Below are 27587 nucleotides of genomic sequence, written 5' to 3' on the forward strand. Positions count from 1 at the left end.
TCCCCCCATGTCCCGTCCTCCCCATGTCCCCTCCATATCCCCCATGTCCTGTCCCCCGTCACCCCATGTCCCCACTGTCACCCCCATGTTTCCCACCATGTCCTGTCCCCCCGTGTCCCATCACCCCCCATCCCCCCAATATCCCCCATGTCCCTCCTGTCCCCTCATGTCACCCCATGTCCCTCCTATGTCCCCTCCATATCCCCCATGTCCTGTCCCCCCCATGTCCCCCATGTCTTGTCACCCCATGTCCCTCCTGTCCCCCACATGTCCTGTCACCCCATGTCCCGTCCCCCCATATCCCCCATGTCACCCCATGTCCCATCCCCCCATGTCCCCCATGTCACCCCCATGTCCCTCCATATCCTCCATGTCCCCCCCATGTCCTGTCCCCCCATGTCCCCGCTATGTGCCCCATGTCCCCCCCCATATCCCCCATGTCCTGTCACCCCCATGTCCCCCTTATGTCCCCCATGTCCCTCCATATCCCCCATGTCATGTTTCCCCCCCATGTCCCTCCTGTCCCCCTATGTCCTGGTCCCCCCATGTCTCCCCTGTCCCCCCCACATCCTGGCACCCCCATGTCATCCATGTCCCCCCCATGTCCTGTCCCCCATCACCCCATGTCCCCATTGTCACCCCCATGTTTCCCACCATGTGCTGTCCCCCCATGTCCTGCCCCCCCATATCCCCCGTGTCCTGTCCCCCCATGTCCTGTCCCCCCATGTCCTGTTCCCCCCATATCCCTCCTGTCCCCCCATGTCCTGTCCCTCCTGTCCCCCCCACCATGTCATCCATGTCCCCCCATGTCCTGTCCCCCCATGTCCCTCCTGTACCCCCATATCCCCCATGTCCCTCCTGTCACCCCAATGTCCCCCCATGTCCTGTCCCCCCCCCATATCCCTCCTGTCCCCCCATGTCATCCATGTCCCCCCTCCATGTCGTGTCCCCCCATGTCCCCCTCATATCCCCTCCCCCCATGTCCTATCCCCCCCATGTCCCTCCTGTTCCCCCCCCATGTCCCCCCCCATGTCCCTCCTGTTCCCCCCCACCCCCCCCGTTTCTTGGTTTTCTCGCCCCAAATTCGCGCTCTGCCGCTTGAAGGCGCCACCTCCTCCTCCCACCGCCCGCCGTGACGTCACTGCCGCTTCCGGCCAGCCTGGCGCCCCTCGCCCCGCCCCTCGCCCCGCCCCTCACCCGCGGCCCCGCCTCCTCCGCGGCGCCTCCGCCTCATCCTCCCCTTCGGCTCCGCCCCCTTCCTCCGGCCACGCCCTTCGCTCCTCCCCTTCCCGCGAGGCCACGCCCCAACTCCACCCCCTTATCCACCCACTGCCCCTCGCTCCTCCCCAGACTCCGCCCATTGCTGAGACTCCGCCCCAGACTCCGCCCATTCCTCAGGCTCCGCCCCCTGGGCCGCCAGCGGATCCTCCCGCCCGGCGCCGCCGCCGCCTCCGGGACTCCCGGACCCGGGACCCCGAACCCCGGGACCCCGAAGCCGCCCCCGCCATGTGGCTCTTCTCCCGGGACCCGGTCCGGGATTTCCCGTTCGAGCTGGGCCCGCCCGAGCCCGACCCCGACCCCGACCCGGCGGAACCGGCCCCGGCGGCCCCGGCGGCCCCGGCCCCGCTCTGGCGGCAGCTGCGGGGGCGCCGCAAGGTGAGAGAGCGCGGGGGGCCGTGGCGGGTCCCCCGTGTCCCCCCGTGTCCCCCCGTGTCCCCCCAGCCCTGTGTTCCCCGTCCCCCCAGCCCTCTGTCCCCAATCCCCCCGTGTCCCCCCGTGTCCCCCCAGCCCTGTGTCCCCCATCCCCCCGTGTCCCCACGTCCCCCAGCCCCCCCAATCCCCCCGTGTCCCCCCCAGTGTCCCCAATCCCCCCCATGTCCCCCTGTGTCCCCCCGTCCCGTCCCCGTGTTGTCCCCCTGTGTCCCCATCCCCACTTCCCCCCATGCCCCCTCGTGTCCCCCACAGTGTCCCCAATCCCCCCATGTCCCCCCGGTCCCATCCCCATCTTGTCCCCCTGTCCCCCGTCCTTGTGTCCCCATGTCCCCCCATTCCCACATCCCTCCGGTGTTCCCCCAATCCCCCCCATGTCCCCAATGTCCCCCCAGTACCCCCAGTGTCCCCAATCCCCCCATGTCCCCCTATGTCCCCCATCCCATCCCCACGTTGTCCCCCTGTCCCTGTGTCCCCCTGTCCCCCTATGTCCCCCATTCCCACATCCCCCCAGTGTCCCCCAGTCCCCCCCATGTCCCCACAGTGTCCCCAGTCCCCCCATGTCCCCTTATGTCCCCCCATCCCATCCCCACATTGTCCCCCTGTCCCTGTGTCCCCCTGTCCCCCTATGTCCCCCATTCCCACATCCCCCCAGTGTCCCCCAGTCCCCCCATGTCCCCCTGTGTCCCCCCAGCCCCATCCCCATGTTGTCCCCATCCCCCATCCCTGTGTCCCCATTACCCCCCCATGTCCCCCTATGTCCCCCATTCCCACATCCCCCCAGTGTCCCCCATGTCCCCCCATGACCCCGGTGTCCCTCAGTGTCCCCCAGTCCCCCCCATGTCCCCTACACCCCATCCCCATGTTGTCCTCCTGTCCCTGTGTCCCCATTACCCCCCCCATGTCCCCCAATGTCCCCTCAGTGTCCCACAATCCCCCCATGTCCCCTACACCCCTTTCCCCACATTGTCCCCCTGCCCCCATGTCCCCCTGTGTCCCCCTGTCCCCAGCCCCCCATGTCCATGTCCCCCGGTGTCCCCAATCCCCCCATGTCCCCCTATGTCCCCCCAGTCCCATCCCCACGTTGTCCCTGTGTCCCCCTGTTCCCCTATGTCCCCCATTCCCACGTCCCCCCAGTGTCCCCAATCCCCCCATGTCCCCAATGTCCTCATGTCCCCCTATGTCTCCCCAGTGGCCCCCATGTCCCTCAATGTCCCCAAACCCCCCCCCATGTCCCCAGTGTCTCCCCAGTGTCCCTCATTGTCCTCCAATCCCCCCATGTCCCCAATCCCTCCTGTGTCCCCTTATGTCCCCCCATGTCCCCCCCATCCCTGTGTCCCCATTACCCCCATGTCCCCCCATTCCCACATCCCCCCAGTGTCCCCCAATGTCCCCAATGTCTCCCCAGTGTCCCCCAATCCCCCCAATGTCCCCAATGTCTCCCCAGTGTCCCCCCAATCCCCCCAATGTCCCCATGTCCCCAATGTCTCCCCAGTGTCCCCCAATGTCCCCATGTCCCCAATGTCTCCCCAGTGTCCCCCAATCCCCCCCATGTCCCCTACACCCCATCCCCAGGTTGTCCCCCAGTCCCCCCATCCCCATGTCCCTCAGTGTCCCCAATCCCCACCATGTCCCCAATGTCTCCCCAGTGTCCCTCAGTGTCCTCCAATCCCCCCATGGCCCCTACACCCCATCCCCCCATTGTCCCCCTGTCCCTGTGTCCCCCTGTCCCCAGTCCTCCCATCCCCATGTCCCCCCAGTATCCCTCAGTGTCCCCCCCGTGTCCCCCAGTGTCCCCAATCCCTCCTGTGTCCCCTTATGTCCCCCCCCGTTCCCTACACCCCATCCCCATGTTGTCCCCATGTCCCCCCATTCCCACATCCCCCCAGTGTCCCCCAGTGTCCCCCAATGTCCCCATGTCCCCCAGTGTCCCCCAGTGTCCCCCAATCCCCCCATGTCCCCTACAACCCATCCCCACGTTGTCCCACCGTGTCCCCCTGTCCCCAGTCCCCCAGTGTCCCCAATCCCTCCTGTGTCCCCTTATGTCCCCCCATGTCCCCTGCGCCCCATCCCCACGTTGTCCCCCTCTGTCCCCTCATTGTCCCCGCTGTCCCCGTTGTCACAGGCGGACGGGGCCGCGGTCTCGGTGTTCGTGCACAGTTTGGGGACAGGGGACAACGAGGCCACCGCGCTGGCCCGGGCGGCGCTGAAACGGCTGCGGAGCCTGCGGCACCCGAACGTGCTGGGCTTCCTGGACAGCCTGGAGGTGACGATGACATCGGGGACATCGGGGACATCGGGGACATCGGGGACATTGTGGGCAATGGGGGACATTGGGGACACGGGGACATTGGGGACATGGGGACAGCCCAACGTGCTGGGCTTCCTGGACAGCCTGGAGGTGACGGGGACATCGGGGACATCGGGGACATCGGGGGCAATGGGGACATTGGGGACATCGGGGGCAATGGGGACATCGGGGACATCGGGGACAATGGGGACATGAGGGACATGGGGACACCCGAACGTGCTGGGCTTCCTGGACAGCCTGGAGGTGACGGGGACATCGGGGACATCGGGGACATCGGGGGCAATGGGGACATCGGGGGCAATGGGGACATTGGGGACATCGGGGGCAATGGGGACATCGGGGACATCGGGGACAATGGGGACATGAGGGACATGGGGACACCCGAACGTGCTGGGCTTCCTGGACAGCCTGGAGGTGACGATGACATCGGGGACATCGGGGACATTGGGGGCAATGGGGACATCGGGGACAATGGGGACATGAGGGACATGGGGACACCCGAGCATGCTGGGCTTCCTGGACAGCCTGGAGGTGACGATGACATCGGGGACATCAGGGACATCGGGGGCAATGGGGACATCGGGGGCAATGGGGACATGAGGGACATGGGGACACCCGAACGTGCTGGGCTTCCTGGACAGCCTGGAGGTGACGATGACATCGGGGACATCGGGGACATCGGGGACATTGGGGACATTGTGGGCAATGGGGGACATTGGGGACACGGGGACATTGGGGACATGGGGACAGCCCAACGTGCTGAGCTTCCTGGACAGCCTGGAGGTGACGATGACATCGGGGACATGGGGGACATTGGGGACATTGGAGGCAATGGGGCCAATGGGGACATCGGGGGCAATGGGGACATGGGGACAGCCCAACGTGCTGGGGTTCCTGGACAGCCTGGAGGTGACAATGGGGACACTGGGGACATGGGGGACATGGGGGACATCAGGGGCAATGGGGACATCGGGGACATCGGGGGCAATGGGGACATGGGGGACATTGGAGGCAATGGGGACATCGGGGGCAATGGGGACATGGGGACACCCCAATGTGCTGGGGTTCCTGGACAGCCTGGAGGTGACAATGGGGACACTGGGGACATGGGGGACATGGGGGACATCAGGGGCAATGGGGACATCGGGGACATCGGGGGCAATGGGGACATGGGGGACATTGGAGGCAATGGGGACATCGGGGGCAATGGGGACATGGGAACACCCCAATGTGCTGGGGTTCCTGGACAGCCTGGAGGTGACATTGGGGACATGGGGGACATTGGGACATGGGGGGATGTGGGGGGACCCAGAGGGGACTTGGGGACACCGCGGGGATGTGGGGGGGACTTGGGGACATGGAGGGACATTGGGGGACCCAGAGGGGACTTGGGGACACCGCGGGGATGTGGGGGGGACTTGGGGACATGGAGGGGCATTGGGGGGATGTGGGGGGGACTTGGGGACATGGAGGGACATTGGGGGGATGTGGGGGGACTTGGGGACGCAGGGGGACACTGGGGCCCCCCGAGTGCCAGCGTTGTCCCCGCCGTTGTCCCCAGACGGAGCAGAGCCTGTACCTGGTGACCGAGGAGGTGACACCGCTGCGGCGCCACCTGCGGCTGCGCCCGCCCACGGGGGACACGGGGCGGCAGGAGGTGGCCTGGGGGCTGCACCAGCTGCTGGTGAGGACCCAGGCGTCCGGGGGACCCAGGCGTCCGGGGGACCTGGGGGTGCGGGGGGACCTGGGAGTCGGGGGGGACCCAGGAGTGCGGGAGGGGACCCAGGAGTTCGGGAGGGACCCAGGAGTGCGGGAGGGACCCAGGAGTTCGGGAGGGACCCAGGAGTTCGGGGAGGGACCCAGGAGTGCGGGAGGGACCCAGGAGTTCGGGAGGGACCCAGGAGTTCGGGGAGGGACCCAGGAGTGCGGGGGGGACCCAGGAGTTCGGGGGGGACCCAGGAGTTCAGGAGGGACCCAGGAGTTCGGGAGGGACCCAGGAGTGCGGGAGGGACCCAGGAGTTCGGGGGGACCCAGGAGTGCGGGGGGGGACCCAGGAGTTCGGGGAGGGACCCAGGAGTTCGGGGAGGGACCCAGGAGTGCGGGGGGGACCCAGGAGTTTGGAAGGGACCCAGGAGTTCGGGAGGGACCCAGGAATTCAGGGGGGGACCCAGGAGTGCGGGAGGGACCCAGGAGTTCGGGAGGGACCCAGGAGTTCGGGAGGGACCCAGGAGTTCAGGGGGGACCCAGGAGTTCGGGAGGGACCCAGGAGTTCGGGAGGGGACCCAGGAGTTTGGGGGGGGACCCAGGAGTGCGGGAGGGACCCAGGCGTCCGGGAGGGGACCCAGGCGTCCGGGAGGGGACCCAGGCGTCCGGGTGAACCACAGCCCCGCCCCCCCCAGACGGCGCTGTCGTTCCTGGGGGGCTCCGGGCTGGTCCATCACAACCTGGGGGTCGACGCCGTGTTCGTGGCCCCGGGGGGGGACTGGAAGCTGGGGGGGCTGGAGCGGGTGGCACCGGCCGGGGAGGGGGGGGCCCCGCACCCCCCCAGTGCCCCCCCCCGCCCGCACGACCCCCCCGAGCTCGGCGACCCCTCCCGGGGCAGCGGGGAGCCCTGGTGAGTGATGGGGACATGGGGGGGCAATGGGGGGTATGGGGGCATTGGGGACATGGGGGGACAATGGGGGACATGGGGGGTATGGGGGCATTGGGGACATGGGGGGACAATGGGGGACATGGGGGGTATGGGGCTGTGGATCTATGGGGCGGGTCTGTGGGGTGGGTCTGGGGTCTATGGGGTGGGTCTGGGGTCTATGGGGCCGGGTCTATGGGTCTGGGGTCTATGGGGTGGGTCTATGGGGCTGGGTCTATGGGGTGGGTCTATGGGACCGGGTCTATGGGTCTGGGGTCTATGGGTCTGGGGTCTATGGGCTGGGTCTATGGGGCCGGGTCTATGGGTCTGGGGTCTATGGGGTGGGTCTATGGGTCTGGGGTCTATGGGCTGGGTCTATGGGGCCGGGTCTATGGGTCTGGGGTCTATGGGGCTGGGTCTATGGTCTGGGGTCTATGGGGCCGGGTCTATGGGGCTGGGTCTATGGGCCGGGTCTGTGGGTCTGGGGTCTATGGGGCCGGGTCTATGGTCTGGGGTCTATGGGGCCGGGTCTATGGTCTGGGGTCTATGGGGCCGGGTCTATGGGGCCGGGTCTATGGGTCTGGGGTCTATGGGGCCGGGTCTATGGTCTGGGGTCTATGGGCCGGGTCTATGGGTCTGGGGTCTATGGGGCCGGGTCTATGGTCTGGGGTCTATGGGCCGGGTCTATGGGGCCGGGTCTATGGGTCTGGGGTCTATGGGGCCGGGTCTATGGGGCCGGGTCTATGGTCTGGGGTCTATGGGCCGGGTCTATGGGTCTGGGGTCTATGGGGCCGGGTCTATGGTCTGGGGTCTATGGGGCCGGGTCCATGGGTCTGGGGTCTATGGGGCCGGGTCTATGGTCTGGGGTCTATGGGGCCGGGTCCATGGGTCTGGGGTCTATGGGGCCGGGTCTATGGGGCCGGGTCTATGGGGCCGGGCCCCCAGCCCAGGCTGTGCTGTGGGGCAGGGCGGGCGACATGTGGCGCCTGGGCTGCCTGCTCTGGGAGATCTTCAACGGGCCCCTCCCCCGGGCCGCGGCGCTCAGGGACCCCCGGCAGGTCAGGGCCCCCAACCCCCCTGGACCCCCAGAACCCCCCAACCCCCACCCCGGGACCCCCAAAACCCCCCAACCCCCACCCTGGGACCCCCGGCAGGTCAGGGCCCCCAACCCCCCAACCCCCACCCTGGGACCCCCAAAACCCCCCAACCCCCACCCCGGGACCCCAAAACCCCCCAACCCCCACCCCGGGACCCCAAAACCCCCCAACCCCCACCCTGGGACCCCCAGCAGGTCAGGGCCCCCAACCCCCCCGGACCCCCAGAACCCCCCGACCCCCACCCCGGGACCCCCGGCAGGTCAGGGCCCCCAACCCCCGACCCCCAGAACCCCCCGACCCCCACCCCGGGACCCCCGGCAGGTCAGGGCCCCCAACCCCCGACCCCCAGAACCCCCCAACCCCCCCCGGGACCCCCGGCAGGTCAGGGCCCCAAACCCCCAAAACCCCCCGACCCCCACCCCGGGACCCCCGGCAGGTCAGGGGCCCCAACCCCCCCGGACCCCCAAAACCACCCAACCCCCACCCCGGGACCCCCAAAACCCCCCAACCCCCACCCCGGGACCCCTGGCAGGTCAGGGACCCCAAAACACCCCAACCCCCACCCTGGGACCCCAAATATCCCCCCCGGGACCCCATGGGTCCCCTCCCGGACGCCTGGGTCCCCTCCCGAACTCCTGGGTCCCCCCCAAACTCCTGGGTCCCCCATGTCCCCCCAGGTCCCCGAGGGGCTGGTGGCCCCCATGTGCGAGCTGGAGGCCCCGTGTCCCCCCATGTCCCCCCATGTCCCCCCATGTTCCCCATGTCCCCCCATGTCCCCCCATGTCCCCCAGGTCCCCGAGGGGCTGGTGGCCCCCATGTGCGAGCTGGTGGCCCCATGTCCCCCCATGTCCCCCCATGTCCCCCCATGTCCCCCATGTCCCCCCATGTCCCCCCATGTCCCCCATGTCCCCCCATGTCCCCCCATGTCCCCCCATGTCCCCCATGTCCCCCATGTCCCCCCATGTCCCCCATGTCCCCCATGTCCCCATGTCCCCCCATGTCCCCCAATGTCCCCATGTCCCCCATGTCCCCCCATGTCCCCATGTCCCCCAGGTCCCCGAGGGGCTGGTGGCCCCCATGTGCGAGCTGGTGGCCCCATGTCCCCCATGTCCCCCCATGTCCCCATGTCCCCCCATGTCCCCATGTCCCCCATGTCCCCCCATGTCCCCCATGTCCCCGTGTCCCCCAGGTCCCCGAGGGGCTGGTGGCCCCCATGTGCGAGCTGGTGGCCCCGTGTCCCCCCATGTCCCCCATGTCCCCCATGTCCCCCATGTCCCCCAATGTCCCCATGTCCCCCCATGTCCCCCATGTCCCCATGTCCCCCAGGTCCCCGAGGGGCTGGTGGCCCCCATGTGCGAGCTGGTGGCCGCGGAGCCGTCGCTGCGCCCAGGCCCGGAGCAGCTGCTGCAGCGGCTGCAGCGCCCAGGAGCCTTCATGAGCTGCGCCCTGGTGCGCACCGCGCTCTTCATCACACACATACAGGTGAGACCTTCGTCATCTTCATCATCTTCAGCAGCATCATCATCATCATCTTCATCATCACCCCATCCCATCATCATCTCATCATCTTCTTCATCATCACCCCATCATCTTCTTCATCATCACCCCATCCCATCATCACCCCATCCCATCATCTTCTTCATCATCATCACCCCATCCCATCATCATCTTCACCATCCCATCATCATCACCCCATCCCCTCCCCATCCCCTGGTGCGCACCGCGCTCTTCATCACACACATACAGGTGACACCTCATCTTCATCATCTTCAGCATCATCATCACCCCTTCCCATCATCATCTCATCATCTTCTTCATCATCACCCCATCCTATCATCACCATCATCATCATCATCTCATCATCACCATCATCATCATCATCCCATCATCTTCTTCATCATCACCCCATCCCATCATCATCCCATCCCATCATCATCTTCATCATCATCACCCCATGCTCCCATCATCATCATCATCATCTTCATCATCATCACCCCATGCTCCCATCATCATCATCACCCCATCCCATCATCATCATCCTATCCCATCATCATCTTCATCATCATCACCCAATGCTCCCATCATCATCATCACCCCATCCCATCCCCATCCCCTGGTGCGCACCGCGCTCTTCATCACACACATACAGGTGAGACCTCATCTTCATCATCATCATCATCACCCCTTCCCATCATCATCTCATCATCTTCTTCATCATCACCCCATCATCTTCTTCATCATCACCCCATCCCATCATCACCCCATCCCATCATCTTCTTCATCATCATCACCCCATCCCATCATCATCTTCACCATCCCATCATCATCACCCCATCCCATCCCATCCCCTGGTGCGCACCGCGCTCTTCATCACACACATACAGGTGAGACCTCATCTTCATCATCTTCATCATCATCATCACCCCTTCCCATCATCATCTCATCATCTTCTTCATCATCACCCCATCCTATCATCACCATCATCATCCCATCCCATCATCTTCTTCATCATCATCACCCCATCCCATCATCATCATCATCATCATCATCTTCATCATCATCACCCCATGCTCCCATCATCATCATCACCCCATCCCATCATCATCATCCTATCCCATCATCATCTTCATCATCATAACCCAATGCTCCCATCATCATCATCACCCCATCCCATCATCATCATCCTATCCCATCATCATCTTCATCATCATCACCCAATGCTCCCATCATCATCATCATCATCACCCCATCCCATCCCCATCCCCTGGTGCGCACCGCGCTCTTCATCACACGCATACAGGTGAGACCTCATCTTCATCATCATCATCATCACCCCATCCCATCATCATCTCATCATCTTCTTCATCATCACCCCATCATCTTCTTCATCATCACCCCATCCCATCATCACCCCATCCCATCATCTTCTTCATCATCATCACCCCATCCCATCATCATCTTCACCATCCCATCATCATCACCCCATCCCCTCCCCATCCCCTGGTGCGCACCGCGCTCTTCATCACACACATACAGGTGACACCTCATCTTCATCATCTTCAGCATCATCATCACCCCTTCCCATCATCATCTCATCATCTTCTTCATCATCACCCCATCCTATCATCACCATCATCATCATCATCTCATCATCACCATCATCATCATCATCCCATCATCTTCTTCATCATCATCACCCCATCCCATCATCATCATCATCATCATCATCTTCATCATCATCACCCCATGCTCCCATCATCATCATCACCCCATCCCATCATCATCATCCTATCCCATCATCATCTTCATCATCATCACCCAATGCTCCCATCATCATCATCACCCCATCCCATCCCCATCCCCTGGTGCGCACCGCGCTCTTCATCACACACATACAGGTGAGACCTCATCTTCATCATCATCATCATCACCCCTTCCCATCATCATCTCATCATCATCTTCATCATCACCCCATCATCTTCTTCATCATCACCCCATCCCATCATCACCCCATCCCATCATCTTCTTCATCATCATCACCCCATCCCATCATCATCTTCACCATCCCATCATCATCATCACCCCATCCCCTCCCCATCCCCTTGTGTGCACCGCGCTCTTCATCACACACATACAGGTCAGACCTTCATCATCTTCATCATCACCCCATCATCATCATCACCCCATCCCCCCATCATCATCATCATCATCTTTATCATCATCATCATCTTCATCATCATCGTCATCATCGTCATCCCATCCCCATCATCCCATCCCCATTCTCATCGTATCCCCCCATCCCCATCTCCATCCCCATCTTCGTCATCATCTTCATCCCCATCATCCCCATCATCTTCATCCCCATCCCATCCTCATCCTCATCCCCTCATCCTCATCCCTGTCCCTCTGTTCCCATCCTCGTCCCCTCTATCCCTGTCCCCAATGTCCCCAATGTCCCCATCGCCCCCATCGCCCCCATCGCCCCCATCGCCCCCATCGCCCCCAATGTCCCCATTGTCCCCATGCAGCTCCGTGACCCCGGGGAGTGCCGTGAGTTCCTGCAGGCGCTGTGTCCCCAGTGTCCCCATCGCCCCCAATGTCCCCATTGCCCCCAATGTCCCCAATGTCCCCATTGTCCCCATGCAGCTCCGTGACCCCGGGGAGTGCCGTGAGTTCCTGCAGGCGCTGTGTCCCCAGTGTCCCCATCACCCCCAATGTCCCCATTGTCCCCATCGCCCCCAATGTCCCCATTGCCCCCATCGCCCCCAATGTCCCCATCGCCCCCAATGTCCCCATCGCCCCCAATGTCCCCATTGTCCCCATCGCCCCCATCGCCCCCAATGTCCCCATCGCCCCCATCGCCCCCAATGTCCCCATTGCCCCCATTGCCCCCAATGTCCCCATCGCCCCCATCGCCCCCAATGTCCCCATTGCCCCCATTGCCCCCAATGTCCCCATCGCCCCCATCGCCCCCAATGTCCCCATCGTCCCCATCGCCCCCATCGCCCCCAATGTCCCCATCGCCCCCAATGTCCCCATCGCCCCCAATGTCCCCATTGCCCCCAATGTCCCCATTGCCCCCACTGCCCCCACTGCCCCCACTGCCCCCATTGCCCCCATCGCCCCCATCGCCCCCAATGTCCCCATTGTCCCCATGCAGCTCCGTGACCCCGGGGAGCGCCGTGAGTTCCTGCAGGCGCTGCGTCCCCAGTGTCCCCATCACCCCCAATGTCCCCATCACCCCCAATGTCCCCATCGCCCCCAATGTCCCCATTGCCCCCATCGCCCCCAATGTCCCCATCGCCCCCATTGTCCCCATCGCCCCCAATGTCCCCATTGTCCCCATCGCCCCCAATGTCCCCATTGTCCCCATCGCCCCCATCGCCCCCATTGCCCCCATCACCCCCAATGTCCCCATTGTCCCCATCGCCCCCATCGCCCCCACTGTCCCCATCGCCCCCATCGCCCCCAATGTCCCCATTGTCCCCATCGCCCCCATCACCCCCAATGTCCCCATTGTCCCCATCGCCCCCATCGCCCCCAATGTCCCCATTGTCCCCATTGCCCCCAATGTCCCCACTGTCCCCATGCAGCTCCGTGACCCCGGGGAGCGCCGTGAGTTCCTGCAGGCCCTTCCCCAGCTCCTGGACTCGCTGCCTGGCCCGTTCCTGCGGCACAAGCTGCTCCCGCGCCTGCTGGAGGCCCTGGACATGGGCAGCGCCGACGCCACCGCGCTCCGACCCCTGCTCAAGGTCAAGGTCACCCTGGGTCACCCCAGGTCACCCCCAGGGTCATTGGGATCATGGGGGGCCCTGGACATGGGCAGCGCCGACGCCACCGCGCTCCGACCCCTGCTCAAGGTCAAGGTCACCCTGGGTCACCCCAGGTCACCCCCAGGGTCATTGGGATCATGGGGGGCCCTGGACATGGGCAGCGCCGACGCCACCGCGCTCCGACCCCTGCTCAAGGTCAAGGTCACCCTGGGTCACCCCAGGTCACCCCCGGGGTCATTGGGGGACATGGGGGCCCTGGACATGGGCAGCGCCGACGCCACCGCGCTCCGACCCCTGCTCAAGGTCAAGGTCACCCCCGGGTCACCCCAGGTCACCCCCGGGGTCATGGGGATCATGGGGGGCCCTGGACATGGGCAGCGCCGACGCCACCGCCCTCCGACCCCTGCTCAAGGTCAAGGTCACCCTGGGTCACCCCAGGTCACCCCCGGGGTCATTGGGGGACATGGGGGCCCTGGACATGGGCAGCGCCGACGCCACCGCCCTCAGACCCCTGCTCAAGGTCAAGGTCACCCTGGGTCACCCCAGGTCACCCCCGGGGTCATGGGGATCATGGGGGGCCCTGGACATGGGCAGCGCCAACGCCACCGCCCTCAGACCCCTGCTCAAGGTCAAGGTCACCTGGGTCACCCCAGGTCACCCCCGGGGTCATGGGGATCATGGGGGGCCCTGGACATGGGCAGCGCCGACGCCACCGCGCTCCGACCCCTGCTCAAGGTCAAGGTCACCCTGGGTCACCCCTGGGGTCATGGGGATCATGGGGGCCCTGGACATGGGCAGCGCCGACGCCACCGCGCTCCGACCCCTGCTCAAGGTCAAGGTCACCCTGGGTCCCCTGGGTCACCCCAGGTCACCCCCGGGGTCATGGGGATCATGGGGGGCCCTGGACATGGGCAGCGCCGACGCCACCGCCCTCTGACCCCTGCTCAAGGTCAAGGTCACCCTGGGTCACCCCAGGTCACCCCAGGTCACCCTGGGTCACCCCTGTCACCCCCGGGATCATTGGGGGTCATTGGGATCATGGGGGGACATGGGGGGCCCTGGAGATGGGGAGTGCGGACACCATGTCCCCCCATGTCCCCCCATGTCCCCCTCTGTCCCCCCAATGTCCCCATGTCCCCCTGTGTCCCCCCATATCCTCCCATGTCCCCATGTGTCCCCCCATGTCCCCCATATCCCCATGTCCCCATGTCACCCCCATATCCCCCCTATGTCCCCCCCATGTCCCCCCGTGTCCCCCCATGTGCCCCCAATGTTCCCATGTGTCCCCATGTCCCCATATCCCCCCATGTCCCAATGTCCCCATATCCTCCTGTGTACCCCCATGTCACCATGTCCCCCCATGTCCCCCCAATGTCCCCATGTGTCCCCACATCCCCCCATGTCCCCATATCCCCCCGTATCCCAATGTCCCCATATCCCCCCCATGTCCCCATATCCCCCCGTATCCCAATGTCCCCATATCCCCCTGTGTCCCCATGTCCCCATATCCCCCTGTATCCCAGTGTCCCCATGTCCCCCATGTCCCCCCAGTGTCCCCGTGTGTCCCCATGTCCCCATATCCCCCAATGTCCCCATGTCCCCCCATGTCACAATGTCCCCATATCCCCCCATGTCCCCCCATGTCCCCATATCCCCCCGTGTCCCCATATGTCCCAATGTCCCCATATCCCCCCGTGTCCCAATGTCCCCATATCCCCCCATGTCCCCCCATGTCCCCATATCCCCCCGTGTCCCAATGTCCCCATATCCCCCCATGTCCCCCCATGTCCCCATATCCCCCCATGTCCCTATGTCCCCATATCCCCCCATGTCCCAGTGTCCCCATGTCCCCCCATGTCCCCCCAGTGTCCCCGTGTGTCCCCACGTCCCCATATCCCCCAATGTCCCCATGTCCCCCCATGTCACAATGTCCCCATATCCCCCCATGTCCCAGTGTCCCCATATCCCCCCAATGTCCCCGTGTGTCCCCATATCCCCCCATATCCCCATATCCCCCCGTGTCCCCCCACGTCCCCAACGTCCCCGTGTCCCCCGCAGGTGGCGAAGCTGCTGGACCCCCCCGAGTACCAGGAGCGCGTCGTCCCCGTCCTCGTGCGCCTCTTCGCCTCCCCCGACCGCGCGCTGCGCATGCAGCTGCTGCAGCAGGTGGGCCGGACGCCTGGGTCCCCCCCGGACGCCTGGGTCCCCCCCCGGACGCCTGGGTCCCCCCCCGGACGCCTGGGTCCCTGCCCGGACGCCTGGGTCCCTGCGCCGTGGGGCCCGGACGCCGGGGTCCCCCACACCACAGGGCCCGGACGCCTGGGTCCTCGTTTCTCTGGGTCCTAAATGGGTGAATCCTGATTTCTGTGGGGCCCGGACGCCTGGGTCCCCTATGCTATAGGGCCTGGACACCTGGGTCCCCTTGGCCATGGGGCCCGGACGCCTGGGTCCTCTGTGCTATAGGGCCCGGATGCCTGGGTCCCCTTGGCCATGGGGCCCGAACGCCTGGGTCCCCTGTGCTATAGGGCCCGGATGCCTGGGTCCCCTTTGCCATGGGGCTGGGACACTTTGCTCCTGATTTCTATGGGACCCGGACGCCTGGGTCCCCCCACCTTGCGGGGGCTTTGGGAGGCATTGGGGGGGTTGTTTCACCCGGACGCCTGGGTCCCTTCACCCAGGGGGTTTGGGGGGGGACCGGGTGGGTCTGTGGGTCCAGGGGAGATCTGGGGGTACCTGACCTGGATGCCGGGGTCCCCTGTGCTATAGGGCCCGGACGCCTGGGTCCCTCCACCCAGGCGAGCTCAGGGGGCTCTGGGCGGGGCCTGGGGGGGTCTGTGGGTCCGGGGTTGGATCTGTGGGTCTGGGGGTGTCTGTGGGTCTGGGGGGGATCTGTGGGTCTGGGGGTGTCTGACCCAGACGCTGGGGTCCCCTGTGCCATGGGGCCCGGACACCTGGGTCCCCTGTGCTATAGGGCCCGGACGCCTGGGTCCCCTGTGCTGTAGGGCCCGGACACCTGGGTCCCTCCACCCAGGGGAGCTTGGGGGGCTCTGGGCGGGGCCTGGGGGGGTCTGTGGGTCTGGGGTTGGATCTGTGGGTCTAGGGGGGGTCTGTGGGTCTGGGGGTGTCTGACCCGGACGCCGGGGTCCCCTGTGCTGTAGGGCCCGGACGCCTGGGTCCCTTCCCCCAGGGGAACTTGGGGGGCTCTGGGGGGGGCCCAGTGGGGTCTGTGGGTCCGGGGCTGAATCTGTGGGTCCGGGGGGGGGTCTGTGGGTCTGGGGGTGCCTGACCCGGACGCCTGGGTCCCCTGTGCTATAGGGCCCGGACGCCTGGGTCCCTTCCCCCAGGGGAGCTTGGGGGGCTCTGGGGAGGGCCCAGTGGGGTCTGTGGGTCCGGGGCTGGATCTGTGGGTCCAGGGCGGGGTCTGTGGGTCTGGGGGTGCCTGACCCGGACGCCTGGGTCCCCAGCTGGAGGACTACGTGGAGTTCCTCCCCACCCCCACCGTGGACGCCCAGATCTTCCCCCACGTGGCCCGCGGGTTCCTGGACACCAACCCCGCCATTCGGGAACAGACGGTCAAGGTGGGGACCCCGGCCCCCCCAAACCCCCCCGGCCCCCCCGGACCCCCCCCGACCCCCCCCACGCCCCCCCTGGACTCCTGGGCCCCCCCCAAGTCTCTGGGTCCCCCCCAGTCCCCTGGGTCCTGACACCCACTGGGGTCCCCCCGGACGCCTGGGTCCCCCTGACCCCCCCTGACCCCCCTGATCCCCACGGGTCCCCCCGGACGCCTGGGTCCCCCTGACCCCCCTGATCCCCATGGGTGCCCCGGACGCCTGGGTCCCCCTGACCCCCCTGATCCCCATGGGTGCCCCGGACGCCTGGGTCCCCCCGGACGCCTGGGTCCCCCTGACCCCCCTGATCCCCATGGGTCCCCCCGGACGCCTGGGTCCCCCTGACCCCCCTGATCCCCATGGGTGCCCCGGACGCCTGGGTCCCCCGATCCCCCTGATCCCCATGGGTGCCCCGGACGCCTGGGTCCCCCGATCCCCCTGATCCCCATGGGTGCCCCGGACGCCTGGGTCCCCCGATCCCCCTGATCCCCATGGGTGCCCCGGACGCCTGGGTCCCCCTGACCCCCCTGATCCCCACGGGTCCCCCCGGACGCCTGGGTCCCCCTGACCCCCCCTGATCCCCATGGGTGCCCCGGACGCCTGGGTCCCCCTGACCCCCCCTGATCCCCACGGGTCCCCCCGGACGCCTGGGTCCCCCCGGACGCCTGGGTCCCCCTGACCCCCCTGATCCCCACGGGTCCCCCCGGATGCCTGGGTCCCCCTGACCCCCCCTGATCCCCATGGGTCCCCCCGGACGCCTGGGTCCCCCTGACCCCCCCTGATCCCCACGGGTCCCCCCGGACGCCTGGGTCCCCCTGACCCCCCTGATCCCCACGGGTGCCCCGGACGCCTGGGTCCCCCTGACCCCCCCTGATCCCCACGGGTCCCCCTGGACGCCTGGGTCCCCCCGGCCGCCTGGGTCCCCCTGACCCCCCCTGATCCCCACGGGTCCCCCCGGACGCCTGGGTCCCCCCGGCCGCCTGGGTCCCCTGACGGCCCCTCCCCCCAGTCCGCGGTGCTGCTGGCGCCCCGGTTGGGGGAGGGGCTGCGGGGGGGGCAGCTCCTGCGGCTGCTGCTCCGGGTGCAGACGAGCGACGCCCTGGGCCCCCTGCGCTGCAACGCCTCCCTGAGCCTGGGCCGCATCGCGCCCCTGCTGCCCCCCCAGGTGGGAAATGGACCCCAAAACCCCCCGGGACCCCCCATAAACCCCCTGAGCCCCCCAGACCCTCGTAGACCCCCATAGCCCCCCATAGCCCCCCATAGCCCCCCATAGCCCCCCATAGCCCCCCATAGCCCCCACCCCTGCGCTGCAGCGCCCCCCTGAGCCTGGGCCACATCGCGCCCCTGCTGCCCCCCCAGGTGGGAAACGGACCCCAAAACCCCCCGGAACCCCCCATAAACCCCCCGGAACCCCCCCATAATCCCCCCAAACCCCCCCCATAAACCCCATAACCACCCATTGCCCCATAGCCCCCCATAGCCCCCCATAGCCCCCCATAACACCCTGAGCCCCCCAAGCCCCAATGAAGCCCCCCAGAACCCCAGGTGAGGGGTGACCCCCAAAACCCCCCAGAACGCCCCCCATAAACCCCCATAGCCCCCATAACCCCCCATAGCCCCCATAACCCCCCACAACACCCTGAGCCCCCCAAGCCCCAATGAAGCCCCCCCAGAACCCCCCAGAGCCCCATGGACCCCCTGAACCCCCCATAACCCCCCTGAGCCCCCCAGAGCCCCATGGACCCCCTGAACCCCCTGAGCCCCCCATGTCCGTCTGTCCATCCCAGGCCCGCCGCGTCTGTCTGTCCGCAGTGTCCCTATGTCTCTCTATGTCTCTCAATGTGTCCGTCTGTCCGCCAGGCCCGCCGCGTCTGTCTGTCCGCAGTGTCTCTCTGTCTCTCTCTGTCTCTCAATGTGTCCGTCTGTCCATCCCAGGCCCGCCGCGTCTGTCTGTCCGCAGTGTCTCTCTGTCTCTCTATGTCTCTCAATGTGTCCGTCTGTCCGCCAGGCCCGCCGCGTCTGTCTGTCCGCAGTGTCTCTCTGTCTCTCTCTGTCTCTCAATGTGTCCGTCTGTCCATCCCAGGCCCGCCGCGTCTGTCTGTCCGCAGTGTCTCTCTGTCTCTCTCTGTCTCTCTATGTCTCTCAATGTGTCCGTCTGTCCGTCCCAGGCCCGCCGCGTCTGTCTGTCCGCAGTGTCTCTCTGTCTCTCTCTGTCTCTCTATGTGTCCGTCTGTCCGTCCCAGGCCCGCCGCGTCTGTCTGTCCGCAGTGTCCCTATGTCTCTCTATGTCTCTCAATGTGTCCGTCTGTCCGCCAGGCCCGCCGCGTCTGTCTGTCCGCAGTGTCTCTCTGTCTCTCTCTGTCTCTCAATGTGTCCGTCTGTCCATCCCAGGCCCGCCGCGTCTGTCTGTCCGCAGTGTCTCTCTGTCTCTCTCTGTCTCTCTATGTCTCTCAATGTGTCCGTCTGTCCATCCCAGGCCCGCCGCGTCTGTCTGTCCGCAGTGTCTCTCTGTCTCTCTCTGTCTCTCTATGTCTCTCAATGTGTCCGTCTGTCCGTCCAGGCCCGCCGCGTCTGTCTGTCCGCAGTGTCTCTCTGTCTCTCTCTGTCTCTCAATGTGTCCGTCTGTCCGTCCAGGCCCGCCGCGTCTGTCTGTCCGCAGTGTCTCTCTGTCTCTCTCTGTCTCTCAATGTGTCCGTCTGTCCGTCCAGGCCCGCCGCGTCTGTCTGTCCGCAGTGTCCCTCTGTCTCTCTCTGTCTCTCAATGTGTCCGTCTGTCTGTCCAGGCCCGCCGCGTCTGTCTGTCCGCAGTGTCTCTCTGTCTCTCTCTGTCTCTCAATGTGTCCGTCTGTCTGTCCAGGCCCGCCGCGTCTGTCTGTCCGCAGTGTCCCTCTGTCTCTCTCTGTCTCTCAATGTGTCCGTCTGTCCGTCCAGGCCCGCCGCGTCTGTCTGTCCGCAGTGTCTCTCTGTCTCTCTATGTCTCTCAATGTGTCCGTCTGTCCGCCAGGCCCGCCGCGTCTGTCTGTCCGCAGTGTCTCTCTGTCTCTCTCTGTCTCTCAATGTGTCCGTCTGTCCATCCCAGGCCCGCCGCGTCTGTCTGTCCGCAGTGTCTCTCTGTCTCTCTCTGTCTCTCTATGTCTCTCAATGTGTCCGTCTGTCCGTCCCAGGCCCGCCGCGTCTGTCTGTCCGCAGTGTCTCTCTGTCTCTCTCTGTCTCTCTATGTGTCCGTCTGTCCGTCCCAGGCCCGCCGCGTCTGTCTGTCCGCAGTGTCCCTATGTCTCTCTATGTCTCTCAATGTGTCCGTCTGTCCGCCAGGCCCGCCGCGTCTGTCTGTCCGCAGTGTCTCTCTGTCTCTCTCTGTCTCTCAATGTGTCCGTCTGTCCATCCCAGGCCCGCCGCGTCTGTCTGTCCGCAGTGTCTCTCTGTCTCTCTCTGTCTCTCTATGTCTCTCAATGTGTCCGTCTGTCCATCCCAGGCCCGCCGCGTCTGTCTGTCCGCAGTGTCTCTCTGTCTCTCTCTGTCTCTCTCTGTCTCTCAATGTGTCCGTCTGTCCGTCCAGGCCCGCCGCGTCTGTCTGTCCGCAGTGTCTCTCTGTCTCTCTCTGTCTCTCAATGTGTCCGTCTGTCCGTCCAGGCCCGCCGCGTCTGTCTGTCCGCAGTGTCCCTCTGTCTCTCTCTGTCTCTCAATGTGTCCGTCTGTCTGTCCAGGCCCGCCGCGTCTGTCTGTCCGCAGTGTCTCTCTGTCTCTCTCTGTCTCTCAATGTGTCCGTCTGTCTGTCCAGGCCCGCCGCGTCTGTCTGTCCGCAGTGTCTCTCTGTCTCTCTATGTCTCTCAATGTGTCCGTCTGTCCGTCCCAGGCCCGCCGCGTCTGTCTGTCCGCAGTGTCTCTCTGTCTCTCTCTGTCTCTCTATGTCTCTCAATGTGTCCGTCTGTCTGTCCAGGCCCGCCGCGTCTGTCTGTCCGCAGTGTCTCTCTGTCTCTCTATGTCTCTCAATGTGTCCGTCTGTCCGTCCAGGCCCGCCGCGTCTGTCTGTCCGCAGTGTCTCTCTGTCTCTCTCTGTCTCTCAATGTGTCCGTCTGTCCGCCAGGCCCGCCGCGTCTGTCTGTCCGCAGTGTCTCTCTGTCTCTCTCTGTCTCTCAATGTGTCCGTCTGTCTGTCCAGGCCCGCCGCGTCTGTCTGTCCGCAGTGTCTCTCTGTCTCTCTCTGTCTCTCAATGTGTCCGTCTGTCCGCCAGGCCCGCCGCGTCTGTCTGTCCGCAGTGTCTCTCTGTCTCTCTCTGTCTCTCAATGTGTCCGTCTGTCCGCCAGGCCCGCCGCGTCTGTCTGTCCGCAGTGTCTCTCTGTCTCTCTCTGTCTCTCAATGTGTCCGTCTGTCCGCCAGGCCCGCCGCGTCTGTCTGTCCGCAGTGTCTCTCTGTCTCTCTCTGTCTCTCAATGTGTCCGTCTGTCTGTCCAGGCCCGCCGCGTCTGTCTGTCCGCAGTGTCCCTCTGTCTCTCTCTGTCTCTCAATGTGTCCGTCTGTCCGTCCCAGGCCCGCCGTGTCTGTCTGTCCGCAGTGTCTCTCTGTCTCTCTATGTCTCTCAATGTGTCCGTCTGTCTGTCCAGGCCCGCCGCGTCTGTCTGTCCGCAGTGTCTCTCTGTCTCTCTCTGTCTCTCAATGTGTCCGTCTGTCCGTCCCAGGCCCGCCGCGTCTGTCTGTCCGCAGTGTCCCTCTGTCTCTCTCTGTCTCTCAATGTGTCCGTCTGTCCGTCCCAGGCCCGCCGTGTCTGTCTGTCCGCAGTGTCTCTCTGTCTCTCTATGTCTCTCAATGTGTCCGTCTGTCTGTCCAGGCCCGCCGCGTCTGTCTGTCCGCAGTGTCTCTCTGTCTCTCTATGTCTCTCAATGTGTCCGTCTGTCCGTCCAGGCCCGCCGCGTCTGTCTGTCGGCGCTGGCGCGCGCTGCCCGCGACCCCTTCCCCCCCTCCCGCGCCGCTGCCGTTGTCGCCGTCGCCTCCGCCCGCGGCGCCTTCGGCCCCGCCCAGCTGGCGGGGGGGGCGCTGCCCCCGCTCTGCCCCCTCACCTGCGACCCCCACCCCGGCGTGAGAGAGCAGGTGGGGGAGGGGGGGATGGGGGGTGGGGGAGGGGGGAGGGGGGGGGAGGGGTCACCTGCAACCCCCACCCCGGCATCAGGGTGCAGGTGGGGGAGGGGGGGATGGGGGAACATGGGGGATGGGAAATGGGGGGGATGGGAAATGGGGGGGATGGGAAATGGGGGGTGGGAAATGGGGGGTGGAAAATGGGGAGGATGGGAAATGGGGGGGATGGGCAATGGGGGGGATGGGAAATGGGGGGATGTGAAATGGGGGGGATGGGAAATGGGGGGTGGGAAATGGGGGATGGGAAATGGGGGGATGTGAAATGGGGGGGATGGGAAATGGGGGGTGGGAAATGGGGGGGATGGGAAATGGGGGGGATGGGAAATGGGGGGATGGGCAATGGGGGATGGGAAATGGGGGATGGGAAATGGGGGGTGGGAAATGGGGGATGGGAAATGGGGGGTGGGAAATGGGGGGGATGGGAAATGGGGGGTGGGAAATGGGGGGGATGGGAAATGGGGGGTGGGAAATGGGGGGGATGGGAAATGGGGGGTGGGAAATGGGGGGGATGGGAAATGGGGGGGATGGGCAATGGGGGATGGGAAATGGGGGGTGGGAAATGGGGGATGGGCAATGGGGGGGATGGGAAATGGGGGGGATGGGAAATGGGGGATGGGAAATGGGGGGTGGGAAATGGGGGGGATGGGAAATGGGGGGTGGGAAATGGGGGGGATGGGAAATGGGGGGGATGGGCAATGGGGGATGGGAAATGGGGGGTGGGAAATGGGGGATGGGCAATGGGGGGGATGGGAAATGGGGGGGATGGGAAATGGGGGATGGGAAATGGGGGGATGGGAAATGGGGGGTGGGAAATGGGGGATTGGGAAATGGGGGGTGGGCAATGGGGGGTGGGAAATGGGGGGTGGGAAATGGGGGGTGGGAAATGGGGGATGGGCAATGGGGGATGGGAAATGGGGGGGATGGGCAATGGGAAATGGGGGATGGGAAATGGGGGATGGGAAATGGGGGGTGGGAAATGGGGGGGATGGGCAATGGGGGATGGGCAATGGGGGGTGGGAAATGGGGGGTGGGAAATGGGGGGGATGGGAAATGGGGGGTGGGAAATGGGGGGTGGGAAATGGGGGGGATGGGAAATGGGGGGTGGGAAATGGGGGGTGGGAAATGGGGGGATGGGAAATGGGGGGATGGGAAATGGGGGGATGGGAAATGGGGGGAATGGGCAATGGGGGATGGGAAATGGGGGTTGGGAAATGGGGGGATGGGAAATGGGGGGAATGGGCAATGGGGGATGGGAAATGGGGGGTGGGAAATGGGGGGGCTCTCATTGCAATGGGGGGGACATGGGGGGGGTCTCAGTGCAATGGGGGGGGCTGGAAAATGGGGGGGACTGCAAAGTGGGGGATGGAAAATGGGGGGGGATGGAAAACGGGGGCGATGTGGGGGGGTCTCATTGCAATGGGGGGTGAGGGGGCGTCCCCTTTGGGGGGGTCTCTCGTATTTCGGGGGGTCCCTCATTGTCCCCCCCCACCCCCCCCAGGCGTTCCGGGTCATTCGGAGCATCCTGGACGAGCTGGAGGCGGCGGCGGAAAAAGGGGGTGAGGAAAATGGGGGGGTCGGGGGGACCCAGGCGTTCGGGGGGGACCCAGGAGTTCGGGAGGGACCCAGGAGTTCGGGAGGGGACCCAGGAGTTCAGGGAGGGACCCAGGAGTTCGGGGAGGGACCCAGGAGTTCAGGGGGGACCCAGGAGTTCGGGGAGGAACCCAGGAGTTCAGGGGGGACCCAGGAGTTGGGGGGGACCCAGGAGTTCGGGGGGGACCCAGGCGTCCGGGAGGGGACCCAGGAGTTCGTGGGGACCCTTTTGGGAGGGGTTGGTGAGAGAATGGGGGGAACCCTTGTGGGGGGGTGAGAATTGAGGGGGGTGGGGGGACATGGGGGGTGTTTTGGGGTCCCCCCCTCACCGCCCCTCCCCCTCCGCAGCCCCCCCCGCTGAAGCCGCCCCCGGGGGGGCCGCGGGGGGGGCCGGGGGGGGGTTGGGAGCCGCTGTGTCCTGGGCCGTCACCGGCGTCACCGCCCTGACCGCGCGGATCATGGGGGGCGAGGGGGGGACCCCCCCGGACCGGCCCCCCCGGGGACCCCCCCAGGGAACCCCCCAGGGAACCCCCGAGGGAGCCCCCGAGGGAGCCCCCGCCCCCCCGCAAGGTGAGTGGCCCCACCCCCCATGGTGTCCCCACCCCCCATTGTGGCCCCACCCCCTTATTGTCCCCCCACCCCCCCCCCGTTTTGTCCCCAACCCCCATTGTGTCCCCAACCCCCATTGTGTCCCCAACCCCGATTGTCCCTCCCATTGTGTCCCCAACCCCCCATTGTGTCCCCACCCCCCCATTGTTGCCACCCCCATTGTCCCCAACCCCCATCAGGTCCCCATCCCCCCATTGTGTCCCCACCCCCCATTGTGTCCCCAACCCCCATTGTCCCCAATCCCCTATTGTGTGCCCACATCCCCCATTGTGTCCCCAATCCCCCATTGTCCCCCCCATCGTCCCCAGCCCCCTATTGTGTCCCCACCCCCCATTGTCCCCAACGCCCCATTGTCCCCCCAACCCCCATTGTCCCATCCCCCCATTGTCCCCCATCCCCCGTTGTGTCCCCAACCCCCATTGTGTCCCCACCCCCCATTGTGTCCCCTTCCCCTGCATTGTCCCCATTGTCCCCAACCCCCATTGTCCCCAATCCCCTATTGTGTGCCCACATCCCCCATTGTATCCCCCAACCCCCATTGTCCCCACCCCCCCCATTGTCCCCACTCCCCATTGTGTCCCCTCCCCCCACGTTGTCCCCATTGTCCCCCCAGAGCCCCCCGGGCAGCGCCCCCTGGAGGACCCCGATGGCTGGGACGACGAGTGGGGCAGCCTGGAGGTGACAGTGGGGGAGGGGACACGGGGGGAGGGGACACGGGGGGAGGGGACACGGGGGGAGGGGTCACAGTGGGGGAGGGGACACGGGGGGAGGGGACACAGTGGGGGAGGGGACACGGGGGGAGGGGGCACGGTGGGGGAGGGGACACGGGGGGAGGGGACACGGGGGGAGGGGACACGGGGGGAGGAGACACGGTGGGGGAGGGGACACGGTGGGGGAGGGGACACGGTGGGGGAGGGGACACAGGGGGAGGGGACACGGGGGGAGGGGACACGGGAGGTGTGGTCACAGTGGGGGAGGGGGCACAGAGGGGGTGGGGTCACAGTGGGGGAGGGGACACGGGGGGAGGGGACACGGGGGGTGTGGTCACAGTGGGGAGGGGACACGGGGGGAGGGGACACGGGGGGAGGGGACACGGGGGGTGTGGTCACAGTGGGGGAGGGGACACGGGGGAGGGGGCACGGTGGGGGAGGGGACACGGGGGGAGGGGACACGGGGGGAGGGGTCACAGTGGGGGAGGGGACACGGGGGGAGGGGTCACAGTGGGGGAGGGGACACGGGGGGGAGAGAACACGGGGGGAGGGGACACGGGGGGAGGGGACATGGGGGGAGGGGTCACGGGGGGTGTGGTCACAGTGGGGGAGGGGTCACGGGGGGTGTGGTCACAGTGGGGGAGGGGACACGGGGGGGAGGGGACACGGGGGGTGTGGTCACAGTGGGGAGGGGACACGGGGGGGAGGGGACACGGGGGGAGGGGACACGGGGGGTGTGGTCACAGTGGGGAGGGGACACGGGGGGAGGGGACACGGGGGGAGGGGACACGGGGGGGAGGGGACACGGGGGGGAGGGGACACGGGGGGTGTGGTCACAGTGGGGAGGGGACACGGGGGGAGGGGACACGGGGGGAGGGGACACGGGGGGAGGGGACACGGGGGGTGTGGTCACAGTGGGGGAGGGGACACGGGGGGGAGGGGACACGGGGGGAGGGGACACGGGGGGTGTGGTCACAGTGGGGAGGGGACACGGGGGGAGGGGTCACAGTGGGGGAGGGGACACGGGGGGGAGAGAACACGGGGGGAGGGGACACGGGGGGAGGGGTCACGGGGGGTGTGGTCACAGTGGGGGAGGGGTCACGGGGGGTGTGGTCACAGTGGGGGAGGGGACACGGGGGGGAGGGGACACGGGGGGTGTGGTCACAGTGGGGAGGGGACACGGGGGGGAGGGGACACGGGGGGAGGGGACACGGGGGGGAGGGGACACGGGGGGAGGGGACACGGGGGGTGTGGTCACAGTGGGGAGGGGACACGGGGGGGAGGGGACACGGGGGGAGGGGACACGGGGGGTGTGGTCACAGTGGGGAGGGGACACGGGGGGAGGGGACACGGGGGGAGGGGACACGGGGGGGGAGGGGACACGGGGGGAGGGGACACGGGGGGTGTGGTCACAGTGGGGAGGGGACACGGGGGGAGGGGACACGGGGGGAGGGGACACGGGGGGTGTGGTCACAGTGGGGGAGGGGACACGAGGGGGAGGGGACACGGGGGGAGAGAACACGGGGGGAGGGGACATGGGGGGAGGGTCACAGTGGGGGAGGGGACACGGGGGGGAGGGGACACGGTGGGAGGGGACACGGGGGGTGTGGTCACAGTGGGGGAGGGGACACGAGGGGGAGGGGACACGGGGGGAGGGGTCACAGTGGGGGAGGGGTCACGGGGGGGAGGGGACACGGGGGGAGGGGACACGGGGGGTGTGGTCACAGTGGGGGAGGGGACACGAGGGGGAGGGGACACAGGGGGTGTGGTCACAGTGGGGGAGGGGCTCATCCTGACCCCCACTGTCCCTCCATTGTGTCCCCTCCCCCCCCATTGTGTCCCCTCCCCCCCAGGACGTGGAGCTGCCCCCCAGCCCCTCCCCCCCCCGGCGCCCGGCAGGACGGGGGGGCCGCCCCTCCCCCACCCCCCCTACGCGACCCCTCCCCCCCTCCGCCCCTCCCCCCGCTTCGGGCGGGGGGGCCGAGGAGGAGGAGGGGGATGGGGGGTGGGGGGTGGGGGGCGAGTGGGGCAGCGAGGACGCCTGGGAGGAGCCGGCGGGAAACAGGGGTGAGAGACCCCCCCAAACCCCCCCATAGCCCCCCTGACCCCCCAAAACCCCCCCATAACCCCCCTGACCCCCCCAAACCCCCCCCATAGCCCCCCTGACTCCCCCAAAACCCCCGGGACCCCCCAACCTCCCACAGCCCCCAGGGACCCCCCAGAACCCCCATGGGCCCCCCAACCCCCCCCAGCCCCCAGAGACCCCCCAAGACGCCCAGAACCCCCCCAGGATCCCCCCACCCCTGTGCCCCCCAGGCCCCCCCCCGACCCCCCCGTGACCGCCATGTGACCCCCCCGACCCCCCCTCCAACCCCCCCGTGACCCCCCCTGTGCCCCCCAGGCCCCCCCGACCCCCCCTCCAACCCCCCCGTGACCCCCCTGATCCCCCCATGTGACCCCCCCAACCCCCCCTCCAACCCCCCCGTGACCCCCCCTGTGCCCCCCAGGCCCCCCCGACCCCCCCTCCAAACCCCCGTGACCCCCCCTGTGCCCCCCATGTGACCCCCCCGACCCCCCCTCCAACCCCCCGTGACCCCCCCCATCCCCCCCAGGGCCCCCCCGACCCCCCCCTCCAACCCCCCCGTGACCCCCCCCGTCCCCCCCAGGGCCCCCCCCGTGCTCGGGGCAGCGGCAGCAGCAGCGGCGCCGGGACCTGGAGCCCAAACGCCGGGGGGGTCCCCGGGGCCCCCCCAAAGCGGGACCCCAAAAACTGGGGACGCGGAAACTCGACTGAGGGGGGCGGGGCCTGGAGAGGTGGGCGGGGCCTGGAGAGGGGGCGGGGCCTCGAGAGGGGGCGGGGCAATAAACCCTTTCCCAGGCGAAAGCGCCCCCGTGTGGTGACGTTGGGGGAACGGGGGGGGG

The 27587-nt window shown here is 66.8% G+C and overlaps 1 protein-coding gene across 3 annotated transcripts; it reads left to right on the plus strand.

Annotated features, from left to right (window-relative positions):
- Window positions 1-1181: 1181 nt before the first annotated feature.
- SCYL1 (SCY1 like pseudokinase 1) lies at window positions 1182-27477 on the plus strand. 3 transcript variants are annotated; one of them, XM_071801490.1, is made up of 16 exons: window positions 1182-1656; window positions 3836-3976; window positions 5583-5705; window positions 6421-6635; window positions 7618-7708; window positions 9074-9229; window positions 12841-12999; window positions 15079-15186; window positions 16485-16598; window positions 17638-17793; window positions 21526-21711; window positions 23255-23312; window positions 23695-23916; window positions 24569-24633; window positions 26519-26732; window positions 27332-27477. In XM_071801490.1, exons 1-16 carry the CDS (start codon window positions 1507-1509, stop codon window positions 27457-27459), a joined length of 2286 nt encoding a protein of 761 aa, XP_071657591.1. In that variant the 5' UTR covers window positions 1182-1506; the 3' UTR covers window positions 27460-27477. The 3 variants fall into 3 exon arrangements, with proteins under 3 accessions (XP_071657591.1, XP_071657592.1, XP_071657593.1); XM_071801491.1 differs by lacking the exons at window positions 1182-1656; window positions 3836-3976 and adding an exon at window positions 4634-4669; XM_071801492.1 differs by lacking the exons at window positions 1182-1656; window positions 3836-3976 and adding an exon at window positions 4790-4804.
- The last annotated feature ends 110 nt before the right edge of the window (window positions 27478-27587 follow it).

The sequence above is a fragment of the Patagioenas fasciata genome, chromosome 39 (assembly GCF_037038585.1).
Source record: "Patagioenas fasciata isolate bPatFas1 chromosome 39, bPatFas1.hap1, whole genome shotgun sequence".
Classification (NCBI taxonomy): domain Eukaryota; kingdom Metazoa; phylum Chordata; class Aves; order Columbiformes; family Columbidae; genus Patagioenas; species Patagioenas fasciata.